Source organism: Mauremys reevesii, linkage group 2, assembly GCF_016161935.1.
Source record: "Mauremys reevesii isolate NIE-2019 linkage group 2, ASM1616193v1, whole genome shotgun sequence".
Lineage (NCBI taxonomy): Eukaryota > Metazoa > Chordata > Testudines > Geoemydidae > Mauremys > Mauremys reevesii.
The window spans coordinates 177,144,544-177,161,801 of NC_052624.1; the positions used below are offsets into that span (position 1 = coordinate 177,144,544).

The 17,258-nt window shown below is 42.8% G+C and overlaps 1 protein-coding gene across 1 annotated transcript in view; it reads right to left on the reverse strand.

Moving 5' to 3' along the window:
• The window catches only part of GFOD1 (glucose-fructose oxidoreductase domain containing 1), a 112,062-nt gene extending 97,325 nt beyond the window's left edge, over nt 1-14,737 (reverse strand). Inside the window, exon 1 of the mRNA XM_039527303.1 lies at nt 14,345-14,737. Coding sequence (XP_039383237.1) covers nt 14,345-14,597 — 253 coding nt within the window. The 5' untranslated portion in view covers nt 14,598-14,737. The remainder of the gene's footprint in view (nt 1-14,344) is intronic.
• Between the last annotated feature and the right edge of the window lie 2,521 nt (nt 14,738-17,258).

Below are 17,258 nucleotides of genomic sequence, written 5' to 3' on the forward strand. Positions count from 1 at the left end.
CTGAGGAATATCATATTTAATACATTGTCAGAATTCATGTATTGACAATTTTTAACTGGGTGGAAAGTTAGAACTCTTTCCAGAGGGATAAAATCATGTTGCTAGTACCGGTAACTCTTCTAGTGCTGAATGCTAACGAGTTTTGAAAGCACATTGTCTTTCTGTCTAGACTTGCTCTGCCCCACCTCTCCTAACCCTGCATTAGCACCAGTGTTATACCCAGGGTGCGTTCATATTGCAGTTGTAGGTAAGTAGTAGAAGAGCAAATTGCTTCCAGCTCATGGGAAAAGAACATGAAAACATGTTGGCACATGTTGCCTGATTTGGGGAGGGTTAGTAGGGACAGTGGAATTTATCCACTTAATTTAGTTTTATTTAATACTTAATTTTCTAATTAATTAAGAATGTTAGTAATAATTAATAGATATTAATAATATGGGTATGGCTCGCCAATATGTGTGATCAGAAGATAAAAGTTCGTCTTGAATCAGGCTTCACAGAATTTAATACCAAGGAGATTGGGGTATAACAGGAATTACACTGAGACAAAGTTTAGTCAAACAAGACCTTTTATTTAAAATCAATGAAACAAGAAGTAAATGTAAAATGTTAAAAGCAGTATGAGATTACAAAGTATCACAATTCTTTAAGAGATATGATATATTATACAGTTCTAAATGCACTCTGCAGCAAAGAGTACTAAAGTGAATTTCACACCTCTGCTAGAGGAAGTATAGTTATAAAGAAACTGGTTGTAAATTAAACCCTTCTTAGCATAGATGCTTAGAGGTGAAGTAGAAATTAAGAATTATTTCATACTCACAAAGAATTAATACTACGACTAGCATTGACAGCTTTCGTAGGAGAAGGAGGCTTCGAAGCAGGTTGAGACGACCAGGAAACAGAGAGATGTATCGCCTGCCCTAGTGGTGGATTATCACACCTTTTATAGGTAAAAATCCTTCCCTTTATGCCCAAATTTGTCTTTCCCCCATGGAAAGGTGAGGGTACCTGTTTTCATAGGCTGACCTTTGTGTACGTACTAATGACAACTATCTACGTATTTTGTGGTAGACTTGTTATATTTTGTGGGCAGAAATACCCTACTTTTGCACCTAACTAGGTGAAAGGTTAGCAGATATTCAGAAAGTCCCTAGACAATTTGCGTAGGTTTGTTTCCTAGTATCACTTTTCTGAGTAAGGGTCTTAAAGGTTGCTTTCAGCATCACAGAGGAAATAGGCCAGGATGTCTGGTTTAGAAGCTTCTAGGTATCTTGCATTTATAGCTATTGCAAATTCTATTAATCTATGCAGCCTACACACTTTTATCAAAAAGACATTTTATACAGACCAACAGATTAATCCTCAGGGCTACACGCCCCCCTTTGACGGGGTGGTTTACATAAAGAAACCCCGTCACCTAGGACTTAATATCTGTGGGGCCCTTTTTAGTTTCATACCTGGGCAAATTTTGGTATGTATCAGGAATGGGCACCATGTATATATATTCATCTTTATCCCCAGATGGTGCTCGTCTGTGCATTTGTTTAGGGGATTGTCTGGGTGTCTGTCTAGGTCTCTGCCTAGTTTTTGGCTTGGGTTTGTTGCGTTTATACAGCATATAACCTAACATAAGGAAATTAATCACAATCCCAATTCCTTGGATAATTATCCATACTTCTAATCCAAAATTTTCTCTGGAAGTTGTTACAGACTCATTCCCTTCATTCATTAATTGGGTAATAACTTGTTGGGCTTCATCCATATTGTTAGTAATTTGAATGAGGTGAGTCTCTTTACGAGTCATTAAGGATTTCAGTTGCAACCCTAATGGTGGAATATAAGCCAGAAAAGTAGGTGTACTTTGAATAGTTAAATTCTGGTAATCAGGGTTAGACTGAATAATGGTAATGTTCTCAAAAATAGGAATAGGGGAAATAACTTGATTTCCTATTACCGTGGGTTGCTCTGGGGTAAAACAGAAATTTGGCTCTGTGACAGGACACTCCAAGGGACCATACTGGTACCTCTTTTGGTTGGTAACCACGCAAAATTGGTTCCTTCCAGCATAGGTCACCCTCTCCATCGGAGTCTTCCATGTGGTCAGCCTCACCAGGCATGACGATGATGAATTCTGTGCTTTCTCTCCCTGTAGTCCACACAAAACAGTGTCTGTTTCAAACACATTACACCTACAGATATACTGGGGTCCACAGGCCATCTGTGGTACCTTCCAAGTCTGAGTTGGAGTGTGATAGACTACCAGGGGAGGTGCATTAACGCGTTCCCTGTAGATGTCATCTTCGAGGTGACCTATAGAATGGATAGCAGCCAATTGCCTGTACACATCTCTGTCTGGGTCAAACACGAGACCGTGAATGAGACATACAAAGACCGTGCCATCATACAATCTTTTGTAAGAGAACAACTGTCTCGGTTGGGGTGAGGTGTCACAGATCCTATCTCTCTCATAGCACCCACTGACAAATGCTGGCATGTATCCAAACAAGTGGATCTTTCCTTTTCCAGCTTTTGAAAACATTTAGGACAATACCAACTCATTAGTTGTTCATCCTTAATTAAGTCAGGGACTTCTCCCAATTTTAAGGATCGCAATGCATCAGTAATTGTGCTTACAACATATTCCCCATATGCAGAACATATAATTTCTTTCCCCAAATGCTGATCTCTTTTCTGATCATTGTTTAAAGCAATTAACTTTAAAAGCAATTACCACATCTTTTTCCAACCACTAGAGGGTAGTTACTTCTACTAATTGATATTCAAAAGTAACATCCTCCCCCCGAATCCCCTTAACCTGTTGAATCGGGTTGTTGATCAGTTCTGGATTAAGTATAATAGTCCGTTCCTTCTTTGTTGGTATGTTCTGTTGCTTGGGCTCAGACAACTGAGTACGATCCGGTCGTCTGGTTTCTTGGGGTTGCAATAGTTCAGTTCCAGACTTAATATTTTGGCATAGTCCTACCCTTAGAGCAACAATAAGGGTGTAATAAGTCAAAAATGTCAATGTCAATTTCATGGTTGCAAACTGCTGGGCTCCAGTTGTTGCGATTTCGTCTGATCACTTAAGTCCTGAGGAAGAAGTTGCTCCTGCGACCTGGACGATCGATACAGCTTTAACTGGTTAGCATGATAAATCTTGTCTCTATTATGCTTTCCTCCTGTTACTCTGATCTTATATACTGCTGAACTGAGTTTATCAATGATTTGGAAAGGTCCAATCCATCGATTACACAACCCATGTTCTGGTGACTTATATGACAATAACATTACTTGATCTCCTACTTCCCAAGTATTCTCTCTCTGGTTTTTGTCAAAGTAAGCCTTTGCCTTATGTCTGGATTTTCCCAATTTAGCAGCTACCTGCAAGTGAATGTGATTTAAATGTTTTTGCAGATTTTGCAGGTAGGTATCCATTTTTATTCCCTCTAATTGAGTGCCACTAGCTTGCCAAATTAAATGTTCTGGTAATCTCATTGTTCGGCCTGTCATCACTTCAAAAGGTGTTTTATCAGTAGATGCAGCCGGTGTCGCCCTCAATGTCATTAAAATTAAAGGCATGAGGGTGTCCCAGTTACGTCCATTGGCATCAACCAGTTTCCTCAACATCACTTTTATAGTCCGATTGGTTCGTTCCACCATCCCAGATGACTGTGGTCTGTATGGGATGTGTAGTCTCTGCGGGACTCCCATCAATTTAAGACAATCCCTAAAGAACTGTCCTGTAAAATGTGATCCCTGGTCTGATTCTACCTTTGCAGGGATCCCCCAGCGAGAGAAGACTTGTTCTACCAAAACCTTGGCAGTGGCTTTTGCAGTATTGGCTTTAAGAGGAAATGCCTCTATCCACTTTGAGAAAGGATCGATAATCACCAACAAATATTGGTTACCTCTTTGGGTCCTTGGCAAAGGACCTACAAAGTCAATCTGCAAAGCCATCCATGGACCTTCATACACCTGGGATCTTAGTGGCGCATTTCTTTTGGATGGAGTAGGATTAGCTTGGGCACATGCCAGACAATTTTCACAATATTGTTGCACATCCATCCTAAGAAGTGGCCACCACCCTACAGATGCAAGACGTTGGACAGTTTTGTCCACTCCCTGATGTCCTCCTGTAGGAGTGTCATGGACCATGTACATCATTTCCCTTCGTAGGTGAGCTGGAACTACCCACACAGGGAAAGGACCTCCTGTATACATGAGAACTCCATCTACGACTTGTAACTGCTGTTCATGTCGTTTGTACAAAGGGTCTATTGTTAGTGATCCTCTTTGTCTATTTTGGAAAGCTCTAAAATTACTTTTATTATGTCCTTATCCAATTTTTGCATGTCTTTTAGATCTGGTATATTGGGTTGTACCAATTTAGTTGCAGCTATAGGACATTTAGGATTAGGGTAATAACAGAATACTCCTGATCCTTACTTTCCCAAAATTCTCCTGATCGGGCTCCTTCACGGGCCAATTTATCAGCTTTCTCATTTTCCATAGCATAAGGTCTAATTTCCAGTGAGCTTTTACTTTTTATTTTGATTGGCGCTCTGAAACAGTAACTATTACTGTTAACCAATGGATGTATCTCATCAGTGATGCATACCTAATAGGTGTGCCATCAGAAGATGTAAAACCATTTGTTTCCCAATATGGTAGGAACTCTGTGAGAGAATTGCATACCCATGCAGAGTCTGAAAACAGACAGATATCTTGGTATGTGGTGGTGATGGAGAACTGCACACAGTACTCCAACACACAAGCCACTGCAGCTAATTCTGCATATTGAGCCGAATGTGGAGTGCATGAATATGCCTTTTCCCAAGGCTCTCCTTTCTCAGGGGAACTGCATAGATTCCGAACCCAGTATAGGGTTTGCCTTGATGGTAATAACTAGAACCATCAACAAAGAATTTATACCTATTAACGGGATCTGTCTCCTGGATTAAAGGTTGAAAGAGCTTTTGTTTTTCCTCCCCCCTTAGATCCAATTGATCAAAGTTGGGACACTTGTGTGGCTCTCCCTGATACAATAGAGCTGTTGGTAACAAGGATGGTGTCCTAATAGGTTTGACTGCAATATCTTTTCCTTGCAGTAATAATGCCCAATGAGCAAGGCGAGCATTTGAAACTTGCCCATCTTTTACCCTATTGGACAGTAAAAACTTAATAGTCTTTTCTATGTATGGATTTGCTTGTTCTGGGTAAGGATACTGTTTTTGGGCTGAAATTTCTCCTCCTTCTACAACAATAGTGACAGCCATGCATCCACAGTCATGTTTGTGTTTAGCAAAGGCATCTGCATGTTTGTACAGTAATGCCTGTAACTCAGGTTGGTCTGCATGTTTAGCCACTATTTTGTCCAAATCATACCCTTCAGGTTCAGAGTCCTCCACTGGAGATACCATGCCACACTCAGGTATGACTACTGGAGAGTCATCCTTTTCCTGTTCTACTGAAAGACACAATAATTGGTTACACAAATCAAGAACACATCCCTGTTTGTATAAGAAATCAGTTCCCAATAAGGAATTCTTTGGGTCTGCTAACTTCATTAATGCAAAAGTATGATTCTTTCTTAGGTGACCTATCTGTACTTCAAGGGGTGTAGAAAGTGTGGTAGTAACCTGATTACTTGCAAAGGTTGCAAGTGTCTTGGTACATCCTGATGATAGAGGAGAGGATCTAGGATCCTCGACATGGAGAACACTGATTGCTGCTCCAGTATCTATAATGAGATTCCTGTCTAGTCCCTCTATCACTGCAGATATTGTGGGTCTTCCACTTGTATCTCTGCCTAACGGGGTTATGACTACACTCGGGGTTGTTTGTAGTCATGCAGCATATGCTGTCAGATAATCTAGGGGTTCCTCCTCTATCTCCTCAGAGGCAGCCAATTCTGGAGGAGTGGCTGTCCACTGGGGAAAAGGGGATGGATCGACGGAGGCCACTGGACGGTTCAAGGTTGTTGAGCCTTGGCCTTCCATCATCATCAGCTCATTCACACGGGCATGAAGTTCTCGGATAGCCCGTCGTTGAGCCTCAAGCGTCTGTTGCACTGTTTTAAACATTTTCACAACTGAGTCCTCAGTTTTGTGCAAAGGCGGTGATTTAGGTCTCTGCAGACGTGAACTGTTCTGAGCAGCATCTGAAAAGAAAGGAACACGATCCCGGGCTCCTGCATAGGATCCAAACGCATAACCCTGTCGAGGGGCCTGGCCACCGAAGGTCCAGGGTTATTACGTGGGTTAGGGTCATTTTGCCAACGTTGATACTTAGGAATTTAGGAACTCCTCGTCCTAATCCTGGCTGAGGTTGAGGTCCTCAATCCTCACCGTAGGATTAGTTTGTGGTTCCTGAAGTACTGCAACCGGGCTCCACGCCGACCTAATTTAGAGCCTCCTGTGCATGTGCTTTAGCCAGTAAGGCTAATGTTCTTTTTAAAGAAATATCATCAGTGATATGCATATTAACCATTTCTCTTAACTGAGGAAGAGAATTATTAACTAGCAAACTGATGTATGGCAGTTCATCTGTTTCCTCCTTGATATGACTCCGCCAAGCTGCACTTAACCGCAAATGAAACTGATGTGGAGTTTCATTAGGTTTCTGCTTTAAGTTAGACAGAATTGCTACTCCAGCTTGCCCTGGGTGCTGGTTATGTTCCAATAGGGCTACTGTCTCTTGAAAACTTTTCTCTCCTACCCTAAACTTAAGTGGCAAAGTACTCCACAATGCTCGATTCACTGTGAGTTGTAAGATTTTAACCCAATCTTCCCTTGGTAAGCCAAACACTTTTGCTGTCTCCTGCACACGTTGTGCATGCATAGCAACTGAAGAATCCTCCATCATTCCTACTTGCTTAGCTACCAGGTCTAAGGTTTTAATATCTGTGACAACTGCTACAGGACAATCAGAATTGGAACCTGCAGTTCCTTCTTCTGGATTTGAATCTGAGCTTTCATCTGAGCTTTCATCTGAGCTTAAATCTACAATTTCTATTCCTTGCCTCCTTCTACCTGGATTCACATTTTCCTCATCTGAACCATCAAAACTTTCCACTGGAGATAATCCTGGGTATCTAGGATAATTTTCCATGAAATGTCTATGGGTTACATTCAAAGTGTCTCCACACTGACGCAGGACATCCCTTAGTCCACTAAAGTCTGGCGTGGTAGGGCGTTCTACTGATACACTAGGTGATACCAGCATATACCACGGGGGTGTAGAGAACCCACGAAATTCCTGGGGTCTAGGCAATGTTGATTGCCCGAATGCCAATAAATGTCCACCCAAAGGAACTGGATTTTCTACTCTATATGGTGCTAATGTAACATTGGGTGGAGGAGCAGGAATTCTATTCCCTGCTTGTTGTTGTAGCTCTCTTTGTAACTTAGAGATCACTACATCACATGCATTAGCTACCTGTGTTACCTGTGATACAGCCTCTTCCAACCCTTGAACAATGACCGATTCTAAAGGTACACTCACAGAAGCTGTCTCTACAGAAGTAGAGATCTTTTCCTCTTTCTCTGCTTCTCTGTTTGTGTCACTAACTGCTTCACTGACTGTGACACTTGTCTCCGCCTCCTGAACTGTCACTTCAGAACTTCCGTCTCTTATCGGCAGACTGTCAGTTTTCTCTGCACTGCCAATTTCCTCTTCTGACTCTACAGATTCAACTTGCAAATTCGCTTCTGAAGGTACTGTGTTTGCTAATTCTCTTGTTTTACTTCTAGTCACTGGTCCAATAAGATTTTCTACCTCTGTCGGGTCCACCATACCAATAGGAATGGGAATCAATTCTTCAACTTCCTCTGCTCTATTTTCTCCCTTTTCTAGTTCTTTAATCTTTTCCAACAGCCGACCACGGTCCACTCTATAGGCTACCAGCATCTGCTGAACTTCCCTGAGTAACTCCATCTTTTTATCCAATTTCTTTCCCAATGAACTACAAGCTACAAGCAAGCATTCAACAGCTATTCCCTTCACCACCTTAGCTCTTTTCTTTTTCTGCTCTGTTTCATCCTCAAATACATTACTCACAAAACCCCATGGGTTTCTCTGCTCAGAAATCATTCTACTATTTCTCAGCTGCTCCAAACCTCCACCATGTTCCTGAATATATTTCCTAGCAAAGTTTTCCAAAGCTAAACTACTAGAAATTCCAACACACTCCACTCCTGTTATATCTTCATTTTTCATACTCTTAATATGAAATAGAGAATTCATCTCTTTCTTCTTCTAGTATATTCACTAGAATCTAGTATTGTCTAGTATATTCACTAGAATCAATCTTCTGTTGATTTACTCTGATATAGAAGGCGTCCCTTCACAGAAACAACAGGATAATACCCCTTGTACACCGGTTTAAACACTGTATCATAAAAGTCCCAAGTAAATAGAGGAAGTGGGGATACTCTCTTCTCTCTTCTCTCGATGGCTTATAGCAGATCGAGAGGTCTTTCCCCTCTGTCGGGACCTGCCAAATATCGGGGAATACTGAGGCAGACGGATCAGAGGTGCAGTCCGGAAGAGTTAATGGGACTAAGATAAGGTATCTTTGAACTATTCAAGTTCTGACTGATTGCGGCCTTTCTGGCGGCTATGAATACCTTGCTTTATTAACTCCCCGCCACCACTAGTGTGGGTCACCGGATCCAGGTGCTACTGCGAATTATTTTATTTGGTACCATTCATTAACTTCTTCAACATATAAAAACCCCTTTCTGTGCGCGCTTATCACTTTAAAACAATATTACTTTAATATTATCAGTTATCAATACAGTTAAAAACCTTTAGGCAAAAGTGAAAGTAAAGACCTTAAGATTGCTTAACCACAATACAAAACGGAAATACTGGGCGTGCTGCCAGCAGCAATAACCACAGGAAGTTGTCTCTGGTTTAAGAATAAGATTTTAGAATTTTACTGAAATTAACTATTTACTTACGGTTCAAAGAAAAAGTCTCTAAAGGGTCCAGAAATTCCTGTCACACACTCCTTAAATCTCCTCCTGGCGGCTCGCCAGTCTGTTGCCTGATTTGGGGAGGGTTAGTAGGGACAGTGGAATTTATCCACTTAATTTAGTTTTATTTAATACTTAATTTTCTAATTAATTAAGAATGTTAGTAATAATTAATAGATATTAATAATATGGGTATGGCTCGCCAATATGTGTGATCAGAAGATAAAAGTTCGTCTTGAATCAGGCTTCACAGAATTTAATACCAAGGAGATTGGGGTATAACAGGAATTACACTGAGACAAAGTTTAGTCAAACAAGACCTTTTATTTAAAATCAATGAAACAAGAAGTAAATGTAAAATGTTAAAAGCAGTATGAGATTACAAAGTATCACAATTCTTTAAGAGATATGATATATTATACAGTTCTAAATGCACTCTGCAGCAAAGAGTACTAAAGTGAATTTCACACCTCTGCTAGAGGAAGTATAGTTATAAAGAAACTGGTTGTAAATTAAACCCTTCTTAGCATAGATGCTTAGAGGTGAAGTAGAAATTAAGAATTATTTCATACTCACAAAGAATTAATACTACGACTAGCATTGACAGCTTTGGAGAAGGAGGCTTCGAAGCAGGTTGAGACGACCAGGAAACAGAGAGATGTATCGCCTGCCCTAGTGGTGGATTATCACACCTTTTATAGGTAAAAATCCTTCCCTTTATGCCCAAATTTGTCTTTCCCCCATGGAAAGGTGAGGGTACCTGTTTTCATAGGCTGACCTTTGTGTACGTACTAATGACAACTATCTACGTATTTTGTGGTAGACTTGTTATATTTTGTGGGCAGAAATACCCTACTTTTGCACCTAACTAGGTGAAAGGTTAGCAGATATTCAGAAAGTCCCTAGACAATTTATGAGGTTTGTTTCCTAGTATCACTTTTCTGAGTAAGGGTCTTAAAGGTTGCTTTCAGCATCACAGAGGAAATAGGCCAGGATGTCTGGTTTAGAAGCTTCTAGGTATCTTGCATTTATAGCTATTGCAAATTCTATTAATCTATGCAGCCTACACACTTTTATCAAAAAGACATTTTATACAGACCAACAGATTAATCCTCAGGGCTACACACAAGTACCCCACGCTTGCCAAGACCAGTGAGAAACAACAGAGTTCATATTAAATACTAGAACGGGCCTCCATGGTCATTCAAGCTTTGATCTATCTTTCTTCAAAAGGGAAGTCAATTGTGAGATTATTTCTTTATTTGGTATTTGTATTATCCTAATGTCCAGAGGCCCCAGCTAACACTAGGTTTCCATTGTGCAAGATGTGTACAAGCAAAGAGCAAGGGACAGTCCCTGCCCACAAGATCCTATGATTTAAACAGACAAGGCAGACAAAAATGGTTTTACTATCCCCATTTTACATATAGGAACCAAGACCCATGGAGTTTGATTTTTTTTTTCCCACACAGAAACTGGACTCAGACCACCAACTCATTTCACAAAGGAACAGCCCTGGATTTGAAACAACTTGTTGTCTGTTCCTAAAGCAGGCTAGCTCTGAACCATCTCAGGCCTGGGCCACACTACCTCAAGGAGCAGTTCCACCTGCAGGTCAAAATGGTGGAAGCATGGTAAAGATAGGGCACAAGAATGTTTATCTTTGTGTTGTATAAACCAGGGTTAAGCAGCACAGCTGTAAGGACACCCACATCAATCTACACCAGAGCTATCTTCAAGGACCTGTATCAGAAAGAGACCAGCAGTGGGGAAAGTGCTGTAAATTCCCAGTGTAAAAAGGCCCTAGAGGTGATAGTGAAATACTGTGTAACCAGTGCTTTCTGCCATCCAGTTCCCCAAGTTTTCATACTGAAAACAAAACAACCCATTATTGCAGGTGAAAGGTCCATGTTTCATGACAAACTATTGCTACACAGAAATACACTATGGGTAGAAGAAAGGTGTACTCCCCTACAGGCACATTACAGAGCTCCAGCAGCAACAGGATAAACCAGAATGGATTTCTGTATAGAATAATACTGGAGAAACTCCTATGTCCCTCCGGCTTTACTGCCATAATCCAGGACAGCACTGTTTATTTTCAGTCCTTGTTACAGACTAATTCACCAAGTTAAACTCTGAGGTATCACTAAATCCTATCAGTGACTACCTTACAATACAAATGTTTCTTGCAGCCAAAGGTGAAGCATGAAGATGGAAACAAACAAAGGGAAAAATAAAGAAGAGATAAAAACCCATTTACTTTCTTTGTGTCAGTGGCTGACAATTTCCACCAGGCTACACTGGCACCCTGAGCAGAGGTGGAAGTTTGAGCCCATTTCACCAGCTCAGGGAACATTTATGGACCTTCTTATTTCAGAAATAGTACACTCCACCTTCCAAAAATTGAGATTCCAATGACTCAGAGAAAGTCATCACTCTCTAAGCCATTTTACAGTATTTGAATCCACAAGGATTTTCATTTTTGCAGAACTAATGCCTGAGTTTAAAATCAAACCGCTCTCGAAGAGCGAGGGCAGGAAGTGCTAACAGATAAAAAATATATTTCTGTAAATAATGTTTTTAATATTTACATCTTATATTGCATGCCATTGTAACCCACACACTTCTTGGGTGTGGTGTTCTGTCTCCTCTAGTGGCACCGAGACCACATAGCATTTAATGGGTCTGCTACAGCTTTAACTCATGCAGCAGAGGTTCATGCATGTAGCTTCAGAGGTTCCAGGTTTGACCCCAACCACCAGAGTTTGTCGGTGTTACACCGGTACCTTATATCATGCTCAGATCTCCTATGTAGGCATTCTTCCTTTAAAGACTGAAAATGCCCATTGATACTAACATCACTAATGTAACTTAGTATTGCTATGCTTTCTAGTAGCAATGTAATACTGTAATACTATGATGCAATACATAGTCATGGCAATCAGCCCACAGAACTGCAGAAAGAAACTAAATAGCCACTATTTGATTTGTTTACCTCAACATACCTTTGTCAGTTACAAAGATGACTCAACACATTTTCCCTAATTTACATTCTCTCATTTACATTTAGAGAGCCAAAGTCTGATTTCAGTGACACTGGTGTAAATCTGAGAGTAACTCCACTAAAGTCAACCTTGATAGAAAAACAAATACTTTACATAGGAGGCTATGAAGTTAGGGTGATCAGCTGTCCTGATTTTATAGGGAAAATCCCAATATTTGGGGCTTTGTTTTATATAGGCATCTATTACCCCCCATCCCTGTCCCAATTTTTCACACTTGCTATCTGGTTACCCTACACAAAGTCAATGGGGTAAATCCAGTTTACACTAGAATAAATAAAAGCAGAATTTAGGCCACAGTTTTTATGTGTGTTAAAGTATAATTAAATCCAAAGATTATTTTTATAAGTGTTTGCCTATTTTTCAGTCCTTTCTTTGTATATGATGTTGATTAAGGCTCCTGTGTAAAAATATTTCCTTTAGTGTCAGTTTCCTGCTTGCTTCGCTGCTTTGCATCTGTGTCAAGTATCAGAGGGGTAGCCGTCTTAGTCTGGATCTGTAAAAGCAGCAAAGAGTCAAAACGTCCGTTAGGCTATGGCTACACTTGCACTTCAAAGCGCTGCTGCGGCAGCGCTTTGAAGCACTAAGTGTAGTCAAAGCGCCAGCGCTGGGAGAGAGCTCTCCCAGCACTGTCTGTACTCCACCTCCCTGTGGGGAATAACATACAGCGCTGGGAGCCACGCTCCCAGCGCTGGGGGCTTTGACCACACTGGCGCTTTGCAGCGCCACAATTTGAAGCGCTGGAGAGGGTGTGTTTTCACACCCTGCTGCAGCGCTGCAAATTTGCAAGTGTAGCCATGGCCTTAGTCTATAAGGTGCCACAGGATTCTTTGCTGCTTTGCATCTGTTGATCTTTGTGCCCTGCTCAGGTTATTTTTTAGGATTATTGTATAAGACACAACCTTCCAAATGTGCAAGGTGCTAAGCTGTCATTTAACACAAAGAGTAAATGGTGAACGGTTTCTCTGGTGCCGCCCTATGCACATATGAAAACTCCTGATTATTTTCTCCCTCTTATCATGAAACAGATGTTTTTCCCCATTTTGAACCTAACCTTTGAGACACTATTAGGGCCTGATCTTGACAGGTGCTGAGCATCCAGGCCTTGTGGGGATGAGGATGAGGCCCCCATGGATGAAATCCTGGTCTATTGAAGTCAATGGCAAAACTCCTACTGAAGTCAACTGGGCCAGAATTTTACCCCATAATTAGGACCCTACCAAATTAATTGCCATGAAAAACACGTCACAGGCCATGAAATCTGATCTTCCCCCCTGAAATTTGGTCTTTTGTGTGCTTTTACCCTATGCTATACAGATTTCAGAATCACAGGGGAGACCAGCATTTCTCAAACTGGAGGTCCTGACCCAAAAGGGAGTTGCAGGAGGTCACAAGGTGGGCGGGTCACAAGATTGCCACCCTTACTTCTGTGCTGCCTTCAGAGCTGGGGGGCTGGAGAGCAGTGGCTGTTGGCTGGGTGCTCAGCTCTGAAGGCAGCATCGCTGCCAGCAGCAGCGCAGAAGTAAGGGTAGCAGTACCGCACCCCCCCATACACACACACACAAATAACCTTGTGACCCGCCCACAACTCCTTTTTCGGTCAGTATCCCTACTGTAAAATTTCAGATTTAAAAAGCTGAAATCATGAAATATACAATTTTTCAAATCCAATGGCCATGAAATTGACCCAAATGGACCATGAATTTGGTAGGCCCCTACCCCTAATGTTGCCTAGTAACTAGTTTCAACATCAAGCATTTAAAAGTGAACTCTTTCAACACTCTGAAAAACGAGAGATGGGAAACATTGCTTCCTAAAAACTTCCAGTATGTTGCCTTAGCGAGGTGTCTGATACAAACGACTGATGACATCTCAAAACCCATGCATCCAAATCTCAAAGACAGTGACAGCTTTAATAATCCCACATTTTAGCACTAAATCATCTCTGTTTCAGTAATCCTAAAATACCAAAAATAGTGCTTCAATAACTCCACCTCCCCAGCAGGGCTTCCTACAGGACACTAACACAATCCAGCTCTCTCTCTCTCTCTCTCTCACACACACACACCCCTCTCCTTGAATTGACTGATTTATTTACGCACAGGGAAAAGCTCCGAGGGGAGACCTCCACAAGCGCAATGGGTGGCCACAGATGCTCCTCCCATCCCCAGCCATGGGGATCCCGCACATGCTCCCCGACCCCCGGAGATGCTTCCCGAGCAGCCCTAGTCGGAGGGGGAAGGAGACGCTTCCCAGGGTGCGCAGGGAGGAAAGGGCGTCCGGGTGGGACTCACTCACCCAGGGTTTTGACCGCGATCTGCCTGGTGAGCGGCGGCGGCAGGTTGATGCAGACCAGGTCCACGTCCTGGTGCAGCAAGACCTCGTCTATCCGGCTGGTGTAGAAGGGGACGCTCATCTCCTTGGCCAGCTCCTCCGCCTCCTCCTGGGTCCGGCCCCAAATCGCTTTGACCGAGAAGCCCTCGTCCTTCAGCAGCGGGATGATGACCCGGGCGGTGAGGCTGGTGCCGAACACCCCCACCCCGGGCAGCATGGCTGCTGCTCTCTGCCCCTGGCCGGCTCGGCGCCCCCCTTCCCGCCGTGGGCGCCCTCCGCCCCTGCCGGAGCTGATAAGCGCCGCGGCAGCGAGCGGCACTGCAAGGAGCGATCAGACCCAGCCCAGCGCCGCCGCCGCCCCGGGAAGGGGGACCCGCCGCCCCCGAGCCCAGCAGCAGTGGCTGGCACGTCGCCTGGCAGCTGGCCCCTGCTGCGCCCCGCGGCTCCCGGAGCGGCTCAGCAGCAAAGCAGCGGCCCCAGATGCTCCCCCCTGCTTGCCCTCCATACCCGGATCATCACACAGCCCAGGGCGCCTCTCTTCCCCACCCCACGCACCCGGCTGCTCTTCCCCGGCCAGCTACCTCTCCAGCCAGCGCCACGGGAAATTGCAGGGCAGCCAACAAGTTGTATAGTGAGGAGGAAGAGGCAGCGGCGGCGGCAGCCTGAACCTTAATCTGCATCTGCCATGTTCACCACAGAGCACTCCTGCTCACTGCGAGAAAAGGAGGAGTTTTGCTGTCACCTACAGCTTTCCTGCAACGCCCTCTTTAGAGCTCACATGTCATTGGCCACCACTCTGCTTTCTTTCCCAGTGCAATCGAAAAATAGCACCAATTGGCTGGCATGCCCTTACCAGGGGGCAGCAGAGTGCTGGTGGCACTAGATGGGGCAGCAGGATATAGAAGCAGGCAGAAGGATGGGCTTCTAGTGTACCTAGTATCAGAGGGGTAGCCGTGTTAGTCTGGATCTGTAAAAGCAGCAAAGAATCCTGTGGCACCTTATAGACTAACAGATGTTTTGGAGCATGAGCGTAGTGGAAATTTCCAGGGGAAGGTATATATATGCAAGCAAGAAGCAGGCTAGCGATAACGAGGTTAGTTCAATCAGGGAGGATGAGGCCCTCTTCTAGCAGCTGAGGTGTGAAAACCAAGGGAGGAGAAAGTAAAGTTGTACCTAGATCCTGAAAGGCTGGTTTTCCTCAGTTCCTCTCCCCTCCCTCACTCTTTCACCACCCCCTATCCAGCTGCTGCGACCCTCTCCCCTGGGGCTCAGGGCTTGTTAGGAGCTTACTCAGCCTTCCCTCCACTTTAACTCTTATTTTTGTTCTTATTGTTCGGCTTGAGCTAGGAGACCGAATATACAGAGCTGCCAGGTCTGGAGGGAGACTCTCTTCTTTTGCATCTGTTAGAAGGCAGGGGGTTTTAAGCCTCTCCCTTTAATAAAGAAGGATTTGGCTGCACATCTTTCAATTACATCTAAAATCTTAATCATATCTTTTGAAACGTCTCTTATTCAAGTTTTCTCTGGCGTACCATCATAAAACAAAGATTGCTAACGCTAACTGCTCCCATTTTAAAGCTTGTAAAGGGGTCCCAGATACCAGGGTACTGGGAGCCCTAGAAATGCAGGGAATGATATAAATAAATTAGTAGTAAAATAATACTAATAATACTAATAATAATAATGTTTGTAAGACAAATAAAATACACTAATTAAATTTCTTCACTACCTTTCATTTGGTATTTCCCCCTAGCTGGCTTTTTCATCTCCTTCTTTCTCCTTCATCTCCCACCATGATGCAGCTCCCTCCTGACAAGAGGTTCTGGCCATAGCAGCTGGCAGTGGATTCCCTGGCAGCATGTTTCTTAAATGTTCCTCGTTTTGAGGGACATCACTTATTTTAGTCCCAAAGTTACCTGCATCCCACACAAATATCGATGTCCCCTCACTTCTATCATTCAAAATTATTTACATTAAAAATAAGGAATCATGAAAATTGAGGTTACAGAATGTTATATGCACAAAAGGAAGGAATCATTCAGCATTTTAAGGTTTCTGAATTAATAATTTTTGACCCTCATTCTGAGTGTTTATCACACATTGTGTTCCACATCAGGCCTTGGCAGGCTGAGAGATATACAACTCAGGAATTCTGTTGCCAAAGGGCCAGAGGTAGTCTGGGAGGGCCAGCCAGGAACCACTGCAGATGCACAAATTGGCTTGACCTCTGTTGATTCACCAGGATCTGTATAGATCTCTGGAGATCCACTGCTTTTGCAGGACAAACCCCCTTCTACTTCCACGGGGAGAATGGATGAGCAAAAAATTTCTCACCCAGTTCTGTGCTGCTCACTTACACTGGTGTAAATCCAGAGTAACTCCATTGAGGTCAATGTCATTTCAATGGTGTCATACCTGAAAGAAAAATCAGGGTCAGGAAGTTCCTTGAGCCCATGTAGGGGGATTTCAGTCAATGTAACCTTGGTTTTCTATTTATTCTCTATCCTGCTAACCCCTATACAATGACACCCATCTACATAAACTATTTTATTATTCTAATTTCCTTTTGCTTTTACGTATTGCATTGCAATGCAATTGAAAACATTTTTTTCTACATTAGATTCCTGGAGTTGTGCCAGGGACATTTTTGCAACCATAACTCACCAATATATGAAAATTAAATTCAGAGTAAGAAGCAAGCATTCCCTTTATCAACTGCTGCATGGAGATTCTGTTTTTTCTGCCCTCATCTGAGGGCAAAGACTTCTTTACTGCAAAAAAGAACAGAAGCCTGGAGGATCACTAACAAGTTAAACAGTCTTGCATGATATGCACTCTGCTCCTTTGAACTAAGCACCATCAAACTAAACTGAGATTG